Genomic DNA, 16,525 nt, shown 5'->3' on the forward strand with positions numbered 1-16,525 from the left:
AAAAAGAGGAGTTGCAGCCCTCAACTGCTGTTTATGTTGTCATTTTTTGTTTTGGCCTGAAGCTCCACCCTCCACCTATCTCCCAATCACCAAGTCAGTATTGTTTCTGAAGCTCCACCCTCCACCTATCTCCCAATCACCAAGTCAGTATTGTTTCTGAAGCTCCACCCTCCACCTATCTCCCAATCACCAAGTCAGTATTGTTTCTGAAGCTCCACCCTCCACCTATCTCCCAATCACCAAGTCAGTATTGTTTCTGAAGCTCCACCCTCCACCTATTTCCCAATCACCAAGTCAGTATTGTTTCTGAAGCTCCACCCTCCACCTATCTCCCAATCACGAAGTCAGTATTGTTTCGGCATCCGGGTTGCCAGCTCGGCTCTAATTATCGCAGCCATGGCAGCCTACGTTCCTGCTGCATTCTGCAGCCTACCTGGCAACCTCTGGTCGGGGGGAGGAGGGGGAGGGAACACGCCGCTCAACAATATTTTGAAAGTGACTGCAGTACCAGTTTTGGCCATTTCTTACAGATGGCTCCTTTAAAGTGGACATCACACTGCCTTTTCCAGCCAGATAGCAAAAGCTGTGAAATCAATGTTGGATTATGGTCAAAAAGGTTGATTCTTGGTTAAGATCAACGATTGATGGTGGATCAACCATCAATCAATAATACAATTCTAATGCCAATGTGTAATCAATGTTGAATCAACATATTCTGTTGGTTGCGGACAAGGCTTCAACATGGATTCAATGTTTCTGCTTAGCCATATTTCAACATTGATTCACTCATATTTTGTTCTCAGAGCAGCCATCTGGCTATTTATTCTACTCACTTTCACTTAACTTTGATTTTAAAGGGACTTTACACAGAAAAAACCTTCAACACAGTCCAAACGAGGAGTGTCCAGTCCAGTCCAGTCCAGTCCAGATTAGTTCAGTTATATTCCAGTTCACTGAAGTTCATTTTTTTTTTCACTTTTTATTTTATTTTATTTTTCAGATTTCATAGAAACACATTTGTTACAAAAAGAAGACATAAGATGGGTTAAAACACCCAAAGGTACCTGTTAAATATAGTACTTTTCCCTGTAAAGACCAAAAATGATAATCTGTAAGTAAACTATGAGTAAAAACAAACATTTACGGATTAACATTCAAATCAAATTAAAAAATAATGTATTTATCCCCGAAGGGAAATTAATTGTTGCAGTAGTCAAGATTTAGGTCTTTAAAAAACATGGCTTCAGTTCACTGAAGTTCAGATAATCCATATAATTCCAATCCAATTTCAAAGATCATATCATGTAATTCATAGAAAACAGTGAGATCGTCCACCCTGAGCAAGCATAGTAGACGGTAGATATAAAAAATAATAATTTGCAGCGTTGATTTAGCTTTTACAAAGCCTCCATCAGAACTAGGCTCGGGGCAGGTGGTCATCTGCCTCCACCGGGTGGTTGGGGGTAAGAGATGAGACGAAGAGAGGTTTTAAAATGTGTGGATGTCGCTTTAATTGATGAAGATGACTCACAATGCGGGTTCTTATATTCTTCCACTGCAACTGTGAGACAAAAGTCATCCTTCATCAACTTGAGTTGGGGTGAGGCTAATTTGGCATTTTAAAGTCAGCATCGGTCATATTTTGGACAATCCACAATATTGTTCTGTGCTAATTAGCAAGCTGATCATGTGTCCATGTGACTTCTGCTCACATAAACAAAAGTCAGAAGGGCAGCTGGAACAAAAGGCATCCAATAAAATAAAATACGCTGGTTTGCTTTTCATTCACTGGATGAGAATTGTGTGTTCTGCTTTTGTGACCCAGAAACCAGCAGGGGAATGAGCTGGGCTCCAATGAGGAGATTAGCTTCCAGCAGTTCCTCTTGGTCATGTCCCACTTCCGCCCCCCGACTTTGAAAACCACGGAGGAGGAGAAGGAGGCCATGAGAAGAAAGAAAATCCGCTGTAAGTGACTTTCTGAAACTCTTTGGACAGCAACACGGCGCTCGTCTTCACGTGTATCTGAATGCTCGGGTCTCCTGGTCTTAGCGAGGACTCTGGTCTTCTGGTCTTAGCGAGGACTCGGGTCTTCTGGTCTTATGGCCCTTTTCCACTGGTACCTACTCAGCTCGCTTCTACCCGCTACGCCCCCGTCTTGCGCTTTTCCACTGCGGGCCAAGGCGGGTGGAGGCGTGCCAAACAGATACTTTTTCTGTAACCATTCTGCCGAGGTTCTAACTGGGCTGAGCCGGCACTATATCTGACGTCACCACATTACAGGCCACTGATTGGTCGTCAGACGTTTGAATCAGGAAGCGGGAGTCAGCACGAGAACGACTGGCGGCTCGCGGCGATTTTATTATACAGCGCAAACGTCTGTTTGGTGATCCAACTCTGAGGTGCAGATGTTCATAAACCTGGTGGCTGACGAGAGAATTAAAAAAGGGATGTAGACGGGCTGTTTTCTTCTCAGCCGCTCGCGGCTCCAGCTGATTTCTCATCTGCGCCGACATGAACAAAGGGGTTGCGCAATCGAGTACGTCACAGCCGCTTCACCCCAACCTGCCCACTTCTCCTCTGGGTGTGGAAAAACAAACGGGGACAAAGCGGGTAGAGGCGAGACGAGCCAAGCCGCGCTGAGCAGATACTAGTGGAAAAGCGCCATTAGTGAGGAGGACTCGGGCAGCAGCGTTCTGGACTACCTGCAGCTGGTTGATGGAGGTTCTAGGGAGACCCGTGAGACCAGCGTTACAGTAGTCCGGTCTACTGAAGATAAAACCTGGACCAGGTCTCCTAAGTCCTGCTGAGACATCAGTCCTTAAAACCTCATTTAGGTGATGATACGGTGACTTCACTACTGTCTCAATGTGGCTGTTAAAGTTTAGGTCCGAGTCCAGAACCAGTCCCAGATTTCTGGCTTGGCTCTTGGCTTCTAGTTTCATTACTTCTAGCTGAGTGCTGATGTTTAATCTTTCTCCTTTTGCTCCAAACACTGTAATTTCTGCTTTGTCTTCATTTTACAGAAGACATTTTTGGCACATCCACTCTTTAATCGAATCAATGCATTTGATCAGTGTTTGAATTGGATTATATTCTCCTGGTAAAATGGTTATATAGATTTGTGTGTCATCTGCGTAGTTATGGCAACATTTCGTTCTTCCTCATAAGAATTGAACTTTGGGGAACTTCACACATTTGTTATCTGTGATTTGTAGCTACCTAAAGAAATACAATGTTTCCTTTTTAGATAAAACTCAAACCAGGTAAGTGATTTCCTAGAAAGTCCCACCCAGTCCTTCAATGGATCTATCAAGATGTTCTGGTTGGCTGCGTTGAATGCAGTATCGAAATCCAGTAAGACCAAGACTCACTCAGTACAGCATAAATCTTTCAGATCCAACCCCTCACCGGTCCCTGCCGGGGTTCCCCAGGGCTCTGTCCTGGGGCCCCTTCTCTCCATCACCTATCTCCTCCTTCTCTTTAGTATTTTTTGCATATCCAATATATATTTGCCTTGCTTTGCAGATAACACCCTTCTCTATCTGTCGACTAAACCAGACCCCATACTCCCACCCTCCTCCCTCTCCTCTCGGTTATCGAAACCAAATCCCGGTGCACCTTAAACTTCTTTTTAATCACCACCTGACATCCAAAATATTGACTCCTCCCATCTTCAAATCCAGACTCACCTGTTAAAGATTGCCTACCCACCTCTGAGCCCAACTACTCTGTTGTATTATTTTGATTATTATATTGCCATTATCTGCATTGGAGTGGATGTCCTGATGGACCTTCACCAGAGCTGTCTCTGTGCTGTCGTGTGGCCGGAGACCTGACTGGAAGACATCGAAACAGTCATTTAGTGTCAGGACGTTGTACAACTGTTGGAAAAACAGCCGTTCCTATGATTTTACTAAGAAAGGGGGGGTTTGATACGGGCTTGTAGCTGTTCATGAGTGATCTGTCTGGACTGTTCTTATCTTTCAAGTCTTCCTGAACAGGAAGTAGCAGCCTTCAATACTGGATGGATGTTTTAATTTACTGCTCATGTTTCCAGCTAAGAACATTTTATGAGCACGTGGTTGTTGAAGGAAAATGAACATTATTATTTTTAGTTGCCAATATGCAATTTATTTATTTATATTACTCCCAGTTGGCTGCATTTAAGTTAATGATTAATACCACATTTGGCAAAATCTGAAAGCCTCATATATACATGCAATTTTACCTTGCAACAGGGAGGTTTTTTGCGCGTGTGAGAGTATGGATTGATGGATGAACGTACGGACGGATGTGAGTGACAGTAGTTGGAACCGATTAATCTGTGGCAGACATGAAGTGACAAAAAGGACTCTTTAGGTTTCCATTTCCATTGTTTTATATAGATTTTTGCCCATTTAGGTCTGCAAAATTACTGAGAAGAAAGTTAACAACGAAAGGAACTACTTCCTCCCACAGTAGAGCCTGTGCCTGACCTGTCTTTAGAACCTTGTTTGAAGTTCTGGTTCTGCTACTCGTCCACATGTCTGGGAAACAGGACCAGTTGTCTCATATTTGTTTTTTACAGATAAGAACAAACTGGGCCTTTTTTAAAGAGACGGGTGTTAAAACAGTGATTTTTAAAATAGAACGGGACAAAGGTGCAATATTAATGCATGATAGAGGGAACTAATGTACTTCTTTACATTAAGACATGTAACTGTACTGAACAAATGGGCGAGAAGATTGTAGTCTGTAACCAACAGCATCACTTCCTGTTTACATTCCCGAATATGTCAATGAATGAAGAAACAACAATCTTATCATCATCATTTGTGTGCGTGGGTGTTCGGGCTTTTATCCAAACTGTCTTTTGAAACCTGTTTTGTAAAAGAATGTGTTTCCTTAAAGTTGAGTTGGATTTAATGATTGACAGCAGACTGACCTGGACCGTCACACGCTTGGAGATAAGAACTCAAGAGCACTTTGTTCTCAAGGTGATAGAGCAGGGACTGTAGGTGTGTTACGTGGTACACTTTTACGTTGTTTTAAAAAAAGATTCTTCATTACAATGACATCGAACTATAACTCCAACAGGGAACTACTGCTTTGTTAAGTCTTAAGTTCTCATAAAGACCTCTGGTCCTGAACAAGTCAGTTATTTTCCCAGAAAAGGTTCGAATGAGGTCACAAAAACAAGAACACACACACACACACACACACACACACACACACACACACACACACACACACACACACACACACACACACACACACACACACACACACACACACACACACACACACACACACACACACACACACACACACACACACACACACACACACACACACACACACACACGGCTGATTTTATGCTCTAAAGGAAAGATGCATATTTCCCTTATTGGTGCAACAGGATAGGGCAAATGTAAGCGTGTAAATAAAGTTGCGAACATCATCGTTGGGGTCGGGCAGACCGGCTGTGTGGATCTTATCTCTGCAGCACCGTCAGAAACGGTTTTCTAATCGGATGCTCCTGTGATTTGTTGATGGAAACTTCCCTGAAATCAGCGGCCCTTAATCGCTCTGTTGTGTCTTTGCAGTTTTGTTCAACATGCACGACACAGACGGTGACGGCATCATCACTCTGACCGAGTACCGGAAGGTAAGAGACGAATCAAGCACGCTGACCTCCCCGCCACGAGGTCACCGCGAGCTGCATACAGCCCTACGGTCATTCAAAACCTCACAAAGGATCATTTCCCTTTTACAAAAATAGACCGTAGCAGCTGCTATAATTCATTTACAGTTGCAACAGTGAAATTATCCATTATATTTAGAATGCTAAAGATTTTAATTTTTTGATCGAATCAACTGTTTTCCGCAGATCTGCATACACACAAACGGCCCCTTGAAACAGCGGTTATTTAATGAATTCATTTATAAATTTGAAAACCAACGTTTGATCGGAGGAAAGAAAAGGATGACCTTGAGACCGGAGCTTTTAAGTCAAAGTAAATTAGATTCCTTCCTTATTTGATGCATGGCACACTTTCATAATTGCTTTTAATGCATCAAAGAAGCTGAGCCGGCCATTTACTCTATCAAACCAAATCTGGCCTCATTCAGAGTAAAAGAGGACCAAATGAATGAATAACTGCACGCATGCACGCGCGCAAACACACACAAAAATGTATGTGCTTGAAGCACTTGCAGGAGTTTTGGTGTGTAACGTAAACTATAAACTACGATCCAAACGTGAAAAAGAAACGAGTAACAGCTTGTCCTAACTGCACGCGAGCGTCCGACTGTCGCGCCGCACTGCGTGGCATCGGACGCTCTCTGTCCACACTGAACGCGTTATCGGCCCCCACGTTCTACCACGTTCTTTTGATTGACAGCGGAGACTCGCTGATTTATGGTTCCGCGTTACACCAACGCAGACCTTTTGGCGTAGGGTACGCGGCGCACTCACCGAACGGTGCGCGTCGCCGCGTACCCTACACCGTAGGCTACGCCGTTGATTTTATGCGGAACCATAAATCTGCCTTTATTCACCCGCCCGAGACTCGCCTTTTATTCGCCCCACCAACCGCCCGTGCGCTCCCTTTGCCAGCTCCCTGGCGATCTCCCTCCAGCCAGCTGCCACTTTATTGAGGTTTTTGTAGTGAAATGAGGAGGAATCATAGAGATAACTTCTCATTTCAACTAACTGGATCAGCCGTTCCTCATCATGACTGTTTCCTACAGCGCTTTCAACCGGCTTTCAACGCGAGCGACAGGAAGAAAATAGAAGCAGGTCTAACGTCCGACCAAAGTGGGGAAATAAAACGAACAAAATAACGGCGTGTGGTGACGCAATGAAACAGCGAACAGCGTGGAGTGACCGGCGTGTTCGTGGTGTTAATGCAGCAAACATGTCAGCATCAGATCATTACTGGGATGTGGGGAAAAAGCAGAGGACACGAGAAATGATCAAATAGGTACCAGATCTTGTTGGATCCGGCACAAATTAAACCCTGATAAGATTAAGATAAGATTCTTATTATATCTTATTATTTTATCAGAACCTTCCAGCTCCTTGGCGATCTCCCTACAGCCAGCTGCCACTTTATTGAGGTTCTTGTATTGCTTTTCCTACAGCGCTTTCAACTTTTTTTTCAACTTTCAACCGGCTTTTAAAGCGAGCGACAGGAAGAAAATGGAAGCAGGGCGTGCGACAAAAGTCCAGCTCAAAACGGCGCGCCGCATCGCGCCACGTCGCTCGCAACCAGTGTAGACAGTGCAATAAAAAATAAAGCAATGGAACTGTTTTTGACGCTGACGCTCGCTCGCGTCGCATGCAGTGTGGACACGGTGTAAAAGTCCAGAGTTATAGCTGTATAACCGCCGTGATGTCACTTTTGTCCATTAATAACGTTAAACATTTCGAGTTTCTTGCCGATGTGACGTGGCGCTCTCATCGGTGAACCCATGTGAGGATCCGTCACGTATGTTTTCTTCTCATCCAAGGCAGTGGAGGAGCTCCTGTCGAAGGCGAGCACCATCGGTCAGGAGGCTGGCAGGGCGATCGCCGACGCCGCCATGTTGGAGGTGGCGAGCATCAACGTGCCGCACATGGTAACGGAGCTGGCCGGAGCTGGACCGCTCAGACACGCCGCCGCGGCAGAGTAACTGACTCTCGTCCTTGTGTCCCCGCAGGGCCCCGATGATTTCTACGAGGGAATCACGTTTGAGCATTTTGAGCAGGTCAGCACCTTCAACATCCGTTCAGACAGAACCTGAACACCGTTTTCCTCTTGATGACTCGGCGTTATCTGCCCACAGATTTTAAAACGCCTGGAGCTGGAGTCCCGGATGCACATCCGATTCCTGGACATGGACGCCCCGACGATGCGCTGTGGGAGGGCCGCCACCTGAAGGATCGTCTTTGTTGGGTTGTTCTGCTGCTGTTTGGGTTTTTTCTAGCAAAAGATTTTCCGTCCTTAAAAGGGACAAAGACAAACACTTTGATACCTACTAATATATTTTTAAACACTGAAATCATTTGTAAAATAATGTAACTACTGTTTTGTTTTGAGAAAACTAATTCTAATGATTGTAAGCTAATTTTGAAGTTTAGTGTTTTGACTAAATCATGAAAGCTGCGTTTCTTTCTGGACTCTTTTTCAAACTGATACAGTTCAGTTTTAGAGCATCGCCAGGTTGTGTAACCTTTAAATCATCATATCGTCCTTTTCCAGCCTTTTCTTTTATACCCTTAATACTTCTGGCAACATTTCAAACTACCACACACGTTCCCACTGGTCTGCAGATCTCCACGGAGCCAGAGATTAACTTGAAGGACTCTTAAATGATATTTTTGGATTAGATGAAGTCAGTCATGCTCAGAGACTCGTGTGGCATTTATGGGTCATGGGTTACGGTAACGTCCGAAGACTGCAGGCACATACCGTCCCTCTGCAGCGCCGGAATAGTTCCAGCTTCCGTTTAAACTTTACGTGCTCCTCTGAGACTCCAGCCGCTGCCGTGGTGGGATGGAGGTCAGCGGTTTTACACAGACAAGGAGATGCTTTAATACTCTTTAGATGGGACATAAAAGACTTGGAATTCTAAGAATGAACAAAAAACATGTCCATACAAGGGTTTTTATCCCCGACTGTACAATAAAATGCATTGAACCAAACATAATTTGAGAGGGATTTACAGCTACAGCTGCTTGACATGTTACGTATCCAAAAGTCCTGGACTCGGCTGATTAAAAGGAAACTAAAAGGAAGCTGTTTGGATGGTCTGATGGATGAATGCCTCCATTGTCCGCTCGGTCACACAGCGAGTTCGGTCGCAGCGCCGCTCCTCAGCGAGAGGGATGGGAGGCAGACAGCCTGTCGTAGGGCACCGCCAGGCCGATGTTGTAGTTGTAACCGTGCGAGCCGGTGTAGTCGGATCTGCAGATGGGCAGGATGTGATCCTGCGACACCGCATCGTCTGAGAAGTCGTAATGGCAGACGACGCCCCTGTGTCTGCAGCAGGAAAACATCCACATCAGTGACGGAAACAGCGATATTAAAGGATCAGAACTTCTAAAGGTGGTGAATGATTCATGTAATTGGAGAAAAAAAACTGTTTTGGGAAGCAAAACAAGGCAGAATAGCAGCTCTCTTAAACACAGCACTGCTCACAGTAATACAGTAATGAGATGTTACGGTGTCAACTACAATCTGTTTGCTGGTTCAGCTTCACAACTGATAAATATCTTAAAGCTCGACTGAGGCACAAGGCTGGAGGGAAGAAAGGCCGTGTTTGTGCTTAGGACAAGTCAACACTTCCCGCTCCCCCTGGTCTCTAGAATTCATGTTACGGTTAATGTAGAAAAACGGCTATTTTGCAAAATAGCCGGCTAATGTGCAAAATAAGCGTCAGGGCGGCTAATGTAGAAAAACGGCAGTAGCCGGTTAAAGCTGTGGATGTGTCAGACCCGACACTTTTTCGGGGAGTGTAACGTTAGGCTTCTTCAACAGCCATAAATAGCCTTGTCAACAACAAGCATGTGCAGCATATGGGCTTCTTCCATTGGCTGTTACGCACCAACTGCACTGATTGGCGACTGTAAGTGACTGGTTTGAAGCGCGAATTTCATCCATTCAACTGAACTGTAGGCTATTCTGTAGTGTAGTAACTGGACTCTTATCTACCAAATGAATGACATTTTCTTAGTTTGTTTTGGTTTAATCAGTTTGTATAAATGGAGGAGGAGGAGAGACCTCATCTCATCATGCGCGCGCTTCGGGTTTGCGTGATTCGGGTTTAGGAGCGCACCTTCCATGAGAGACGCAACAACTGTTTGTCTGTTTTGGAGGTGCAAAGAGAAGGCGGGAATAGATCTTTCCTCACAAAGACTGTCACACTGGATATTTGCGAGTACATTTCCCAGACCTATAAGGCTGGTAGAGGTGATCTCTATTCTGGGGCGCCAATGACGTGATCTGTAGTTTGCATTATTCGTTTTGGAATACTCAATTGAGGAATATACTGCATGGGATTTGGACTCGTCTGACCGGAGCATCGAGACTGGAGAGATGATTAAAAATGTGATGTCCACGCACCATGAGCTTAAAAATGTATGTACTTTGCAAAATAGCCGTTTTTCTACATTAGCCGCCCTGACGGTTATTTTGCTTATTAGCCGGCCATTTTACACATTCACCGTTTGGCCGGCTATTTTACATATTCACCACCCTGCCGGTTATTTTGCACATTAGCCGGCTATTTTGCAAAATAGCCGTTTTCTACATTAACCGTAACATACATACCAACATGGTCCCAAAGTTCTGCTGAACCCTCATTTTGAACAATAGAGATGAAGTAAGTAAGTATATCATGAAAGGGAAAGGAGGCGGTAACCTGCGATGTGCCGTCAGGTCATCGTCGGTGATGCAGGCCCCTCGCGGCGACTTGTCGTCAGGGATGTTGGCCGTGACCAGGGTGCCGTAGTTGAAGCGCACGTGCCTTACAGGATGCCTGCCACAAAGACGGACAGTGACTCGACCAGGATTTCACAGCGTTGCCAGCTTGTGTTTTACTTGCGGGTATATATTTATGTTTAAGCCACTCCGTGCAGCAATACCAGCTGTGACCACACGGGGGCCGGCTGAGCAACTGCTGGTGAACAGGGATGGTCCAGCAGGTCTGTCTCTCTGTATCAAAACAAGTCACTAACATTTAATTAAGATCCCTGAAGATTGCACCAACCTTTGAAGAAGGGGAAACAGGAGCAGGACATGTCTCCTTTAAGAGGGTATTACTTCAAATACTGGATGTGTTTTGGTCAAAGAGCAGCTCAGAGCTGCATTTATGGCACTTTTCCACTAGTACCTACTCAGCCCCGCTCGGCTCACCTCCACTCAGTTTGGTTCTTTCCCACTAGGGGTCTAACGTGCCGAGTAGATACTTCTCTGCCGAGGTTCTAAGCCGCTGAGTCGGGCCGTATCTGACATCATCACACTACACGCCACTGATTGGTCAGTAGGTTGGGAGTCAGACGTCTGAGTCAAAAGTCTGTTTGGTGATCCAACTCTGAGGTGCAGATGTTCATAAACCTGGAGGCTGAGGAGAGAATTAAAAAGGGATCTAGACGGGCGATAAGGAACGACCAGATCTACCAGGAGCTCTGTCACTTCATAGCTGCTCGCGGCTCCCAACGGACTTTTCAGCAGCGCCGAGACAAATTAAAAAACATTAAAAAGCGTCTCCGCTTGAAGCTTCTCTCACTCTCATTTTTTAACCTGATATCGAACACAAGTCACAGACCCAGCAGCAGATTTATCATCTCCTCCAGGTTCTACATCTTTAGTGTTGTTGTCTTCTTCGTTTAGATCACACAATCAAATACGTCACAGCAGCTTCGCTCCAACCCTCCTACTTCTGCTCCAGGTGCTGAATTGTTATGGAAAAGAAACCAGGCCGACTTGAGTCGAGCCGAGCTGAGATTAGTAGAGCCGAGTAGGTACTAGTGGAAAAGTGTCATTAGTGGGCTTACTGTTAAACTGATACCCATTTGTAAACTTATATCTGTCAACACATTTCAGGGAAATACATGTTTGTCAGTGCAGCTTCAGCAAATCATTTACCAGACGGTCATCCATCGCTGCAAAAGAACTGTGTGAAACCACAAAAATAGATCTTTGACAACAATGATTTGGACTTCTGTTTATCCTGCCGAATCCCACCTGTTGTGCATCTCCCACAGCTTAGCGTTCATCCTCATTTCCCACACACACACCAGCCCCTCGCCTCCGCCGCTCACGATCTTCCAGTCGTCCGCCTGCACCGAGGTGACGCCCAGGTGGTGGGCGTACAGGGACGCCACGGAGGAGCCGGATCTCAGGTCGAACACTCTCACCCTGCGTCACACAGGACAAGGATCTTTGTCAAGTCAAAACACATTTGTGTGACCACATGCTGCGTCGGCGGCTTTGATTGTTCGGCTTTAATCGTTAAAGATTTCTGCTGCAACACAGAGCTGTCTGAATACAAGAGGAGAAACAAATGATCACAACTTTAGATTTCTCCCTGAGCTAACAGAGGCAGAACTCAAATAAGACTTAAAAAAAACAAAAAAAGCAGACAGTTTGTCAAAGAGTGCATTCATTCACAGACAAAAGCCCGCTATTGTCACTTTGTGGAGGAAGTGTTGCAGAAAGCAGAACCGCAGCTTTTCAACATCCAGACAAGAGACCGAACCCGAGCTGAAGCAGATGTGCCGCTGCGCTCCCCGACTCCAGACTCCTTTACCCTGGCGCAGATCCAAATGTGTCCTCATTTAAAAACACAAATAACGGTAATAATGGCCCCAAAAATATGGAATGGTGACACATAAATCACAGGCATAAAAACTACTAATGATGGTACCAAACTATGATGGGAATGCAAGAATTTAGATTTAAGCAAATCAAATAAATGAAGAGCAGCTGAACATTTGGGCCACTAAATTACAATAGAAAACAAAAGTGTATTCTGTGATCATGTCTAAAGTTCTAGGTAAAAAAGTTGTTATGGCCCCTCTCTTAGCAATATTCGGACTCACTGTTGACTCCTCACATATCAGCCCCACACAGTCAGAAGTATTGGCTTTCACATCCCTTTTAGCAAGACGTCGTATCTTACTTCTATGGAAATCCCCCAAGTCCCCGTCTATTTCTATTTGGCTTAGTGATGTTATGTTTTTTCTTAAATTGGAGAAGGTGAGATACTCTTTAAAAGGCAACGCAGCTAAATTCGTTCGCAAATGGCAATCTTTCATAGACCACTTTACCGCGTTGAAGACTACCCACCGACTGACCCCCCCCTCCCTTAATTTTCTTTTCATCTCCTTAATTTGTTTTTTTTTATGTTTTATTTATTTCCAGTTAATGGGATATCACTTATGGGCATCTACATTCACCACTGCATTTGTTTTTTGTATGCATTTTTGCTCATACATTACTTTCCTCCTTTGATCATTTCTTGCTCATCTGTTTATTTATTATTTAACGCTACAGAGACTCTGTTCCTTAGTTAGGTTTTGTGTGTTTTAAAAAAAAAAAAAAAAAAAAAAGGAGACAATGTATAATGCGTGTGTTTGACTACAGATTTCCATGTTTTCATTGTATGTTGTTTCCTATAAAAAGATCAATAAAAAAAAAAAAAAAAAGAAAACAAAAGTGTGAAAAATGTACATACAGGACTGTCTCAGAAATATTGTGATAAAGTTCTTTATTTTCTGTAATGCAATTAAAAAAACAAAAATGTCATACATTCTGGATTCATTACAAATCAACTGAAATATTGCAAGCCTTTTATTATTTTAATATTGCTGATTATGTCTTACAGTTTAAGATTAAGATTCCCAGAATATTCTAATTTTTTGAGATAGGATATTTGAGTTTTCTTAAGCTGTAAGCCATGATGAGCAATATTAAAATAATAAAAGGCTTGCAATATTTCAGTTGATTTGTAATGAATCCAATGTATGACATTTTTGTTTTTGTAATTGCATTACAGAAAATCACAATATTCTAATTTTCTGAGACAGTCCTGTGTGTTAAGAAAAGACAAAGGATATGTAGCAGTGGGGATGTAATTATTACAGAGAGAGAAAATAGTCAAGCAGTCAGAACTTAAAATGAAAAATATTGGCTAAATACATGCGTTTGGATGAGTTTAGAACCACCGCCTTATTATAATAATAATCCTGTCGGTTCTGATGACTGCACGCATCTCTCACATGTCACACAGTAAACCGGGTAAAGCCACTCAATATAGCAGTACCACCTCTGGCCACACGGGGGGCCATGTCGGGCCCTGGTGCTAATGACTGGGAGGGTCTGGGGCGTCTTGTAGCACCACTTTGTTCCACTAGGGGCTGACGCATGCACTTTCTTGTAATATACTGCCCCCATGTGGTCAGAAGTGGAACATAGAGCGGCTTCAGAGGAAAGCCGCAGCACAAGCATGTTCTGGATAAACTAGTCAGGAAGAGCGGAGGAGAAGATCTCATGGCCGGATCACTGGTTCAATATTCATGTTAAAACAAGAATGGGAAGTAGAGGCCACAAACTCTCCTCCTGTTGCGTCTCCTGACAGTAGTTTGTGTGACTGTGGTGGTGGGCGTGGTGGCGATGCCTGCACAGTCCTCTTTAAGGGAAGTTAAGATGACATGGATCTGCCTACAGGGACTGTATCCACACCACGCTGCAGACATATATACTGTTTACATCACCATCCAGGAGTAGACTGAATTAAAGGCTGAAGGTTTTCAGCTTGTTAAATCAACCCTCAAATACACTATTTAATAATGCAGCTGTTGCAACATGTAGATATTTGAATAACTACAGTACGTAGAAAAGGATGTCTCCTTTAAATCTTTCTGTTGGCATCTCATGAACTCTGATGGGGTTAAAAAAAAAAGCCTTAAAAATGCTGTTGTGATACTCTGATTACCGTAGTAATTATTATGATGCATTTTAAAGTGCTACTGTGATCAAGAATAAAAGGCAATAAGAGCGGGATTTCTGCTTTGTGTGTTTCATTAGCCACAAAAGCCCGGGGGACCTTCAGCTCCATCTGTTGTCTTTGTGGCTTTATTGCAGCTGAAAGCATCCAGGACATGACTCCATCCAGCACCAACCTTCTTCCAAGTCTTCATTACCATAATCACATTTAGTCTGGGGACTCGGACAGATTTCATTTCCATGCTCAAAACTTTTTAAAAGAATCAGACTTAAATGGTTAAATGGGCAGAGTGAATTTGTCTGCAGCCAGCTTTGCCCGTTTAGGGGCATTACGCCATGCAAGTCCACATTTAAACAATGAGCGGCGAACGTTACTGGCAGGCCACGGAGAGCCATAAATCTCCCGCTGGAGGCAACTCCGTCTTCAGTGAACCGTCACTGGCCCGACTCCTCTTCATTAATCACGAGGAAGTGTGGGAGGGTCGCCGCTGCAGAACAGCCATTTTCCCGAGGCCCGAGTCGGACATTAATCACCGTTTCCTCGGCAGTATTTCAGATTCAGCGCGAAGAGACGGGATTAGTCTGTTTGGTACAGGCCGTCTGCTCCTGACTCACTTAACCTGGGGGTTAAGATCCGCTCCATTCAGAAACAAACCCAATAACCCAGTTAGACGGCGAGCCAAATAAATGAATTAAGTGATGCAGAATGAGGAACAAGACATGCATGCACCGTTTTATCAGGTATTTCATGTAAAGTAAAAAGGCTTTGTAATAACGTGCAATTAAACTAAACCTCCCCATCAATTCAAAGTCGTACTCTTCCATCATTACAACCCCACATGTGCAAAAGTCCATATATACAAAAAGCAAACTGAACTTTATACTCGGAATGAAAGCAATGTTGATGTCAGGTGAAAAGAATAAGACTAGCACCAATTTAAAGTCACACTATGTAAACCTCCGTTCCTTTATGTATTGAGAGTTATCGGCAGTATTGACCGTTGTACCGCCTTTCTTTTTATTCATTCTTGTTTTGAAATCTCTCCTCCCCTGTCCAGACGTGGTATTTGTTTATATCGCGGCGACTCGAAAACAGAAAAGATAAAAAAAGGGGGGAATAGGACGGGAGAGCAGGGTTCAAATCTGTTATTTTAGCATACATTAATTTGCTTGTAAATTATGTGCAGCTCAGGGTTTCCGTTGTCCGGTAATTGCCGGACTTTGTCCGGTAAAATATGCCGAAGTCCGGTATTTTATAATCTCTCCGGTCAAAATGTCCAGTGAAAATACTCACTGGGGCTGCGGGACTAGGGACTACAGTCCCCGGGAGTACCGCGGAGGGACACGCCGAGCCCCGGTGCCGGGAGCCGGGAGGAAGCGGAGCTGCGGCGCCGACATCCACGTGTGCGTTGATTTATGGTTCCGCGTCGCACCGACGCAGAGCCTACGGCGTAGAGTACGCGTCGCTGCGTACCTTACGCTGTAGGTTACGCGCAAGCTTCTGCAATATTTATTTATTTTTTTGAAGTTACGCTCGCGAGTCAATTGACGGGACTTATTTTATTTTAAATACCCTGTTTTTCAATAAAAATACTATTAAATGACTTGCATTGATATCGTACTACTGCATATGATTTATTTTTAACCTCAATAAATTCATATAGCCTATGTGACCGGAATTTCAAACATTTGTCCGGTAAATTGAAACCCTGCCGGTCACATTGTCCAGTGCCAATTTTTTCTAGCGGAAACACTGGTGCAGCTGGTTTAATGTTACAAACGTATAACTAGCTCAGGCTCATTGATGCATTTAAGTTCCCTGAGGAGGATGAGATGAAGAACAAGAAGTTGAAGATCCAGATGAGCCATTAAAGAGTCCCAGAACCGGAGTTACCGGACTTCTGCAGGGATATAAAGACTACGGCGCCCAGCGAAACCGAGGATCGCTACACAGATTTCACTCGTTTCATATCTAAAAAGACAGCACATCACTAACTTTGGACTTGAATGTAAATAAAGAGGTGTTCCCAAATAAGAGACCACAACGATGA

The 16,525-nt window shown here is 44.1% G+C and overlaps 2 protein-coding genes across 2 annotated transcripts in view; one reads left to right on the forward strand and one right to left on the reverse strand.

The window, feature by feature from the left end:
* The window catches only part of tesca (tescalcin a), a 53,157-nt gene extending 45,028 nt beyond the window's left edge, over positions 1 to 8,129 (forward strand). Inside the window, exons 5-9 of the mRNA XM_061730535.1 lie at positions 1,826 to 1,965; positions 5,586 to 5,647; positions 7,495 to 7,602; positions 7,684 to 7,731; positions 7,810 to 8,129. Of these exons, the coding sequence (XP_061586519.1) occupies positions 1,826 to 1,965; positions 5,586 to 5,647; positions 7,495 to 7,602; positions 7,684 to 7,731; positions 7,810 to 7,902 (451 nt within the window). The 3' untranslated portion in view covers positions 7,903 to 8,129. The remainder of the gene's footprint in view (positions 1 to 1,825; positions 1,966 to 5,585; positions 5,648 to 7,494; positions 7,603 to 7,683; positions 7,732 to 7,809) is intronic.
* An 82-nt stretch (positions 8,130 to 8,211) lies between these two features.
* The window catches only part of fbxw8 (F-box and WD repeat domain containing 8), a 31,437-nt gene continuing 23,123 nt past the window's right edge, over positions 8,212 to 16,525 (reverse strand). The window contains exons 10-12 of the mRNA XM_061730532.1: positions 11,712 to 11,885; positions 10,387 to 10,503; positions 8,212 to 9,005 (exon numbers count right to left, since the gene is read on the reverse strand). Of these exons, the coding sequence (XP_061586516.1) occupies positions 8,840 to 9,005; positions 10,387 to 10,503; positions 11,712 to 11,885 (457 nt within the window). The 3' untranslated portion in view covers positions 8,212 to 8,839. The remainder of the gene's footprint in view (positions 9,006 to 10,386; positions 10,504 to 11,711; positions 11,886 to 16,525) is intronic.

Source organism: Cololabis saira, chromosome 9, assembly GCF_033807715.1.
Source record: "Cololabis saira isolate AMF1-May2022 chromosome 9, fColSai1.1, whole genome shotgun sequence".
NCBI lineage: Eukaryota > Metazoa > Chordata > Actinopteri > Beloniformes > Belonidae > Cololabis > Cololabis saira.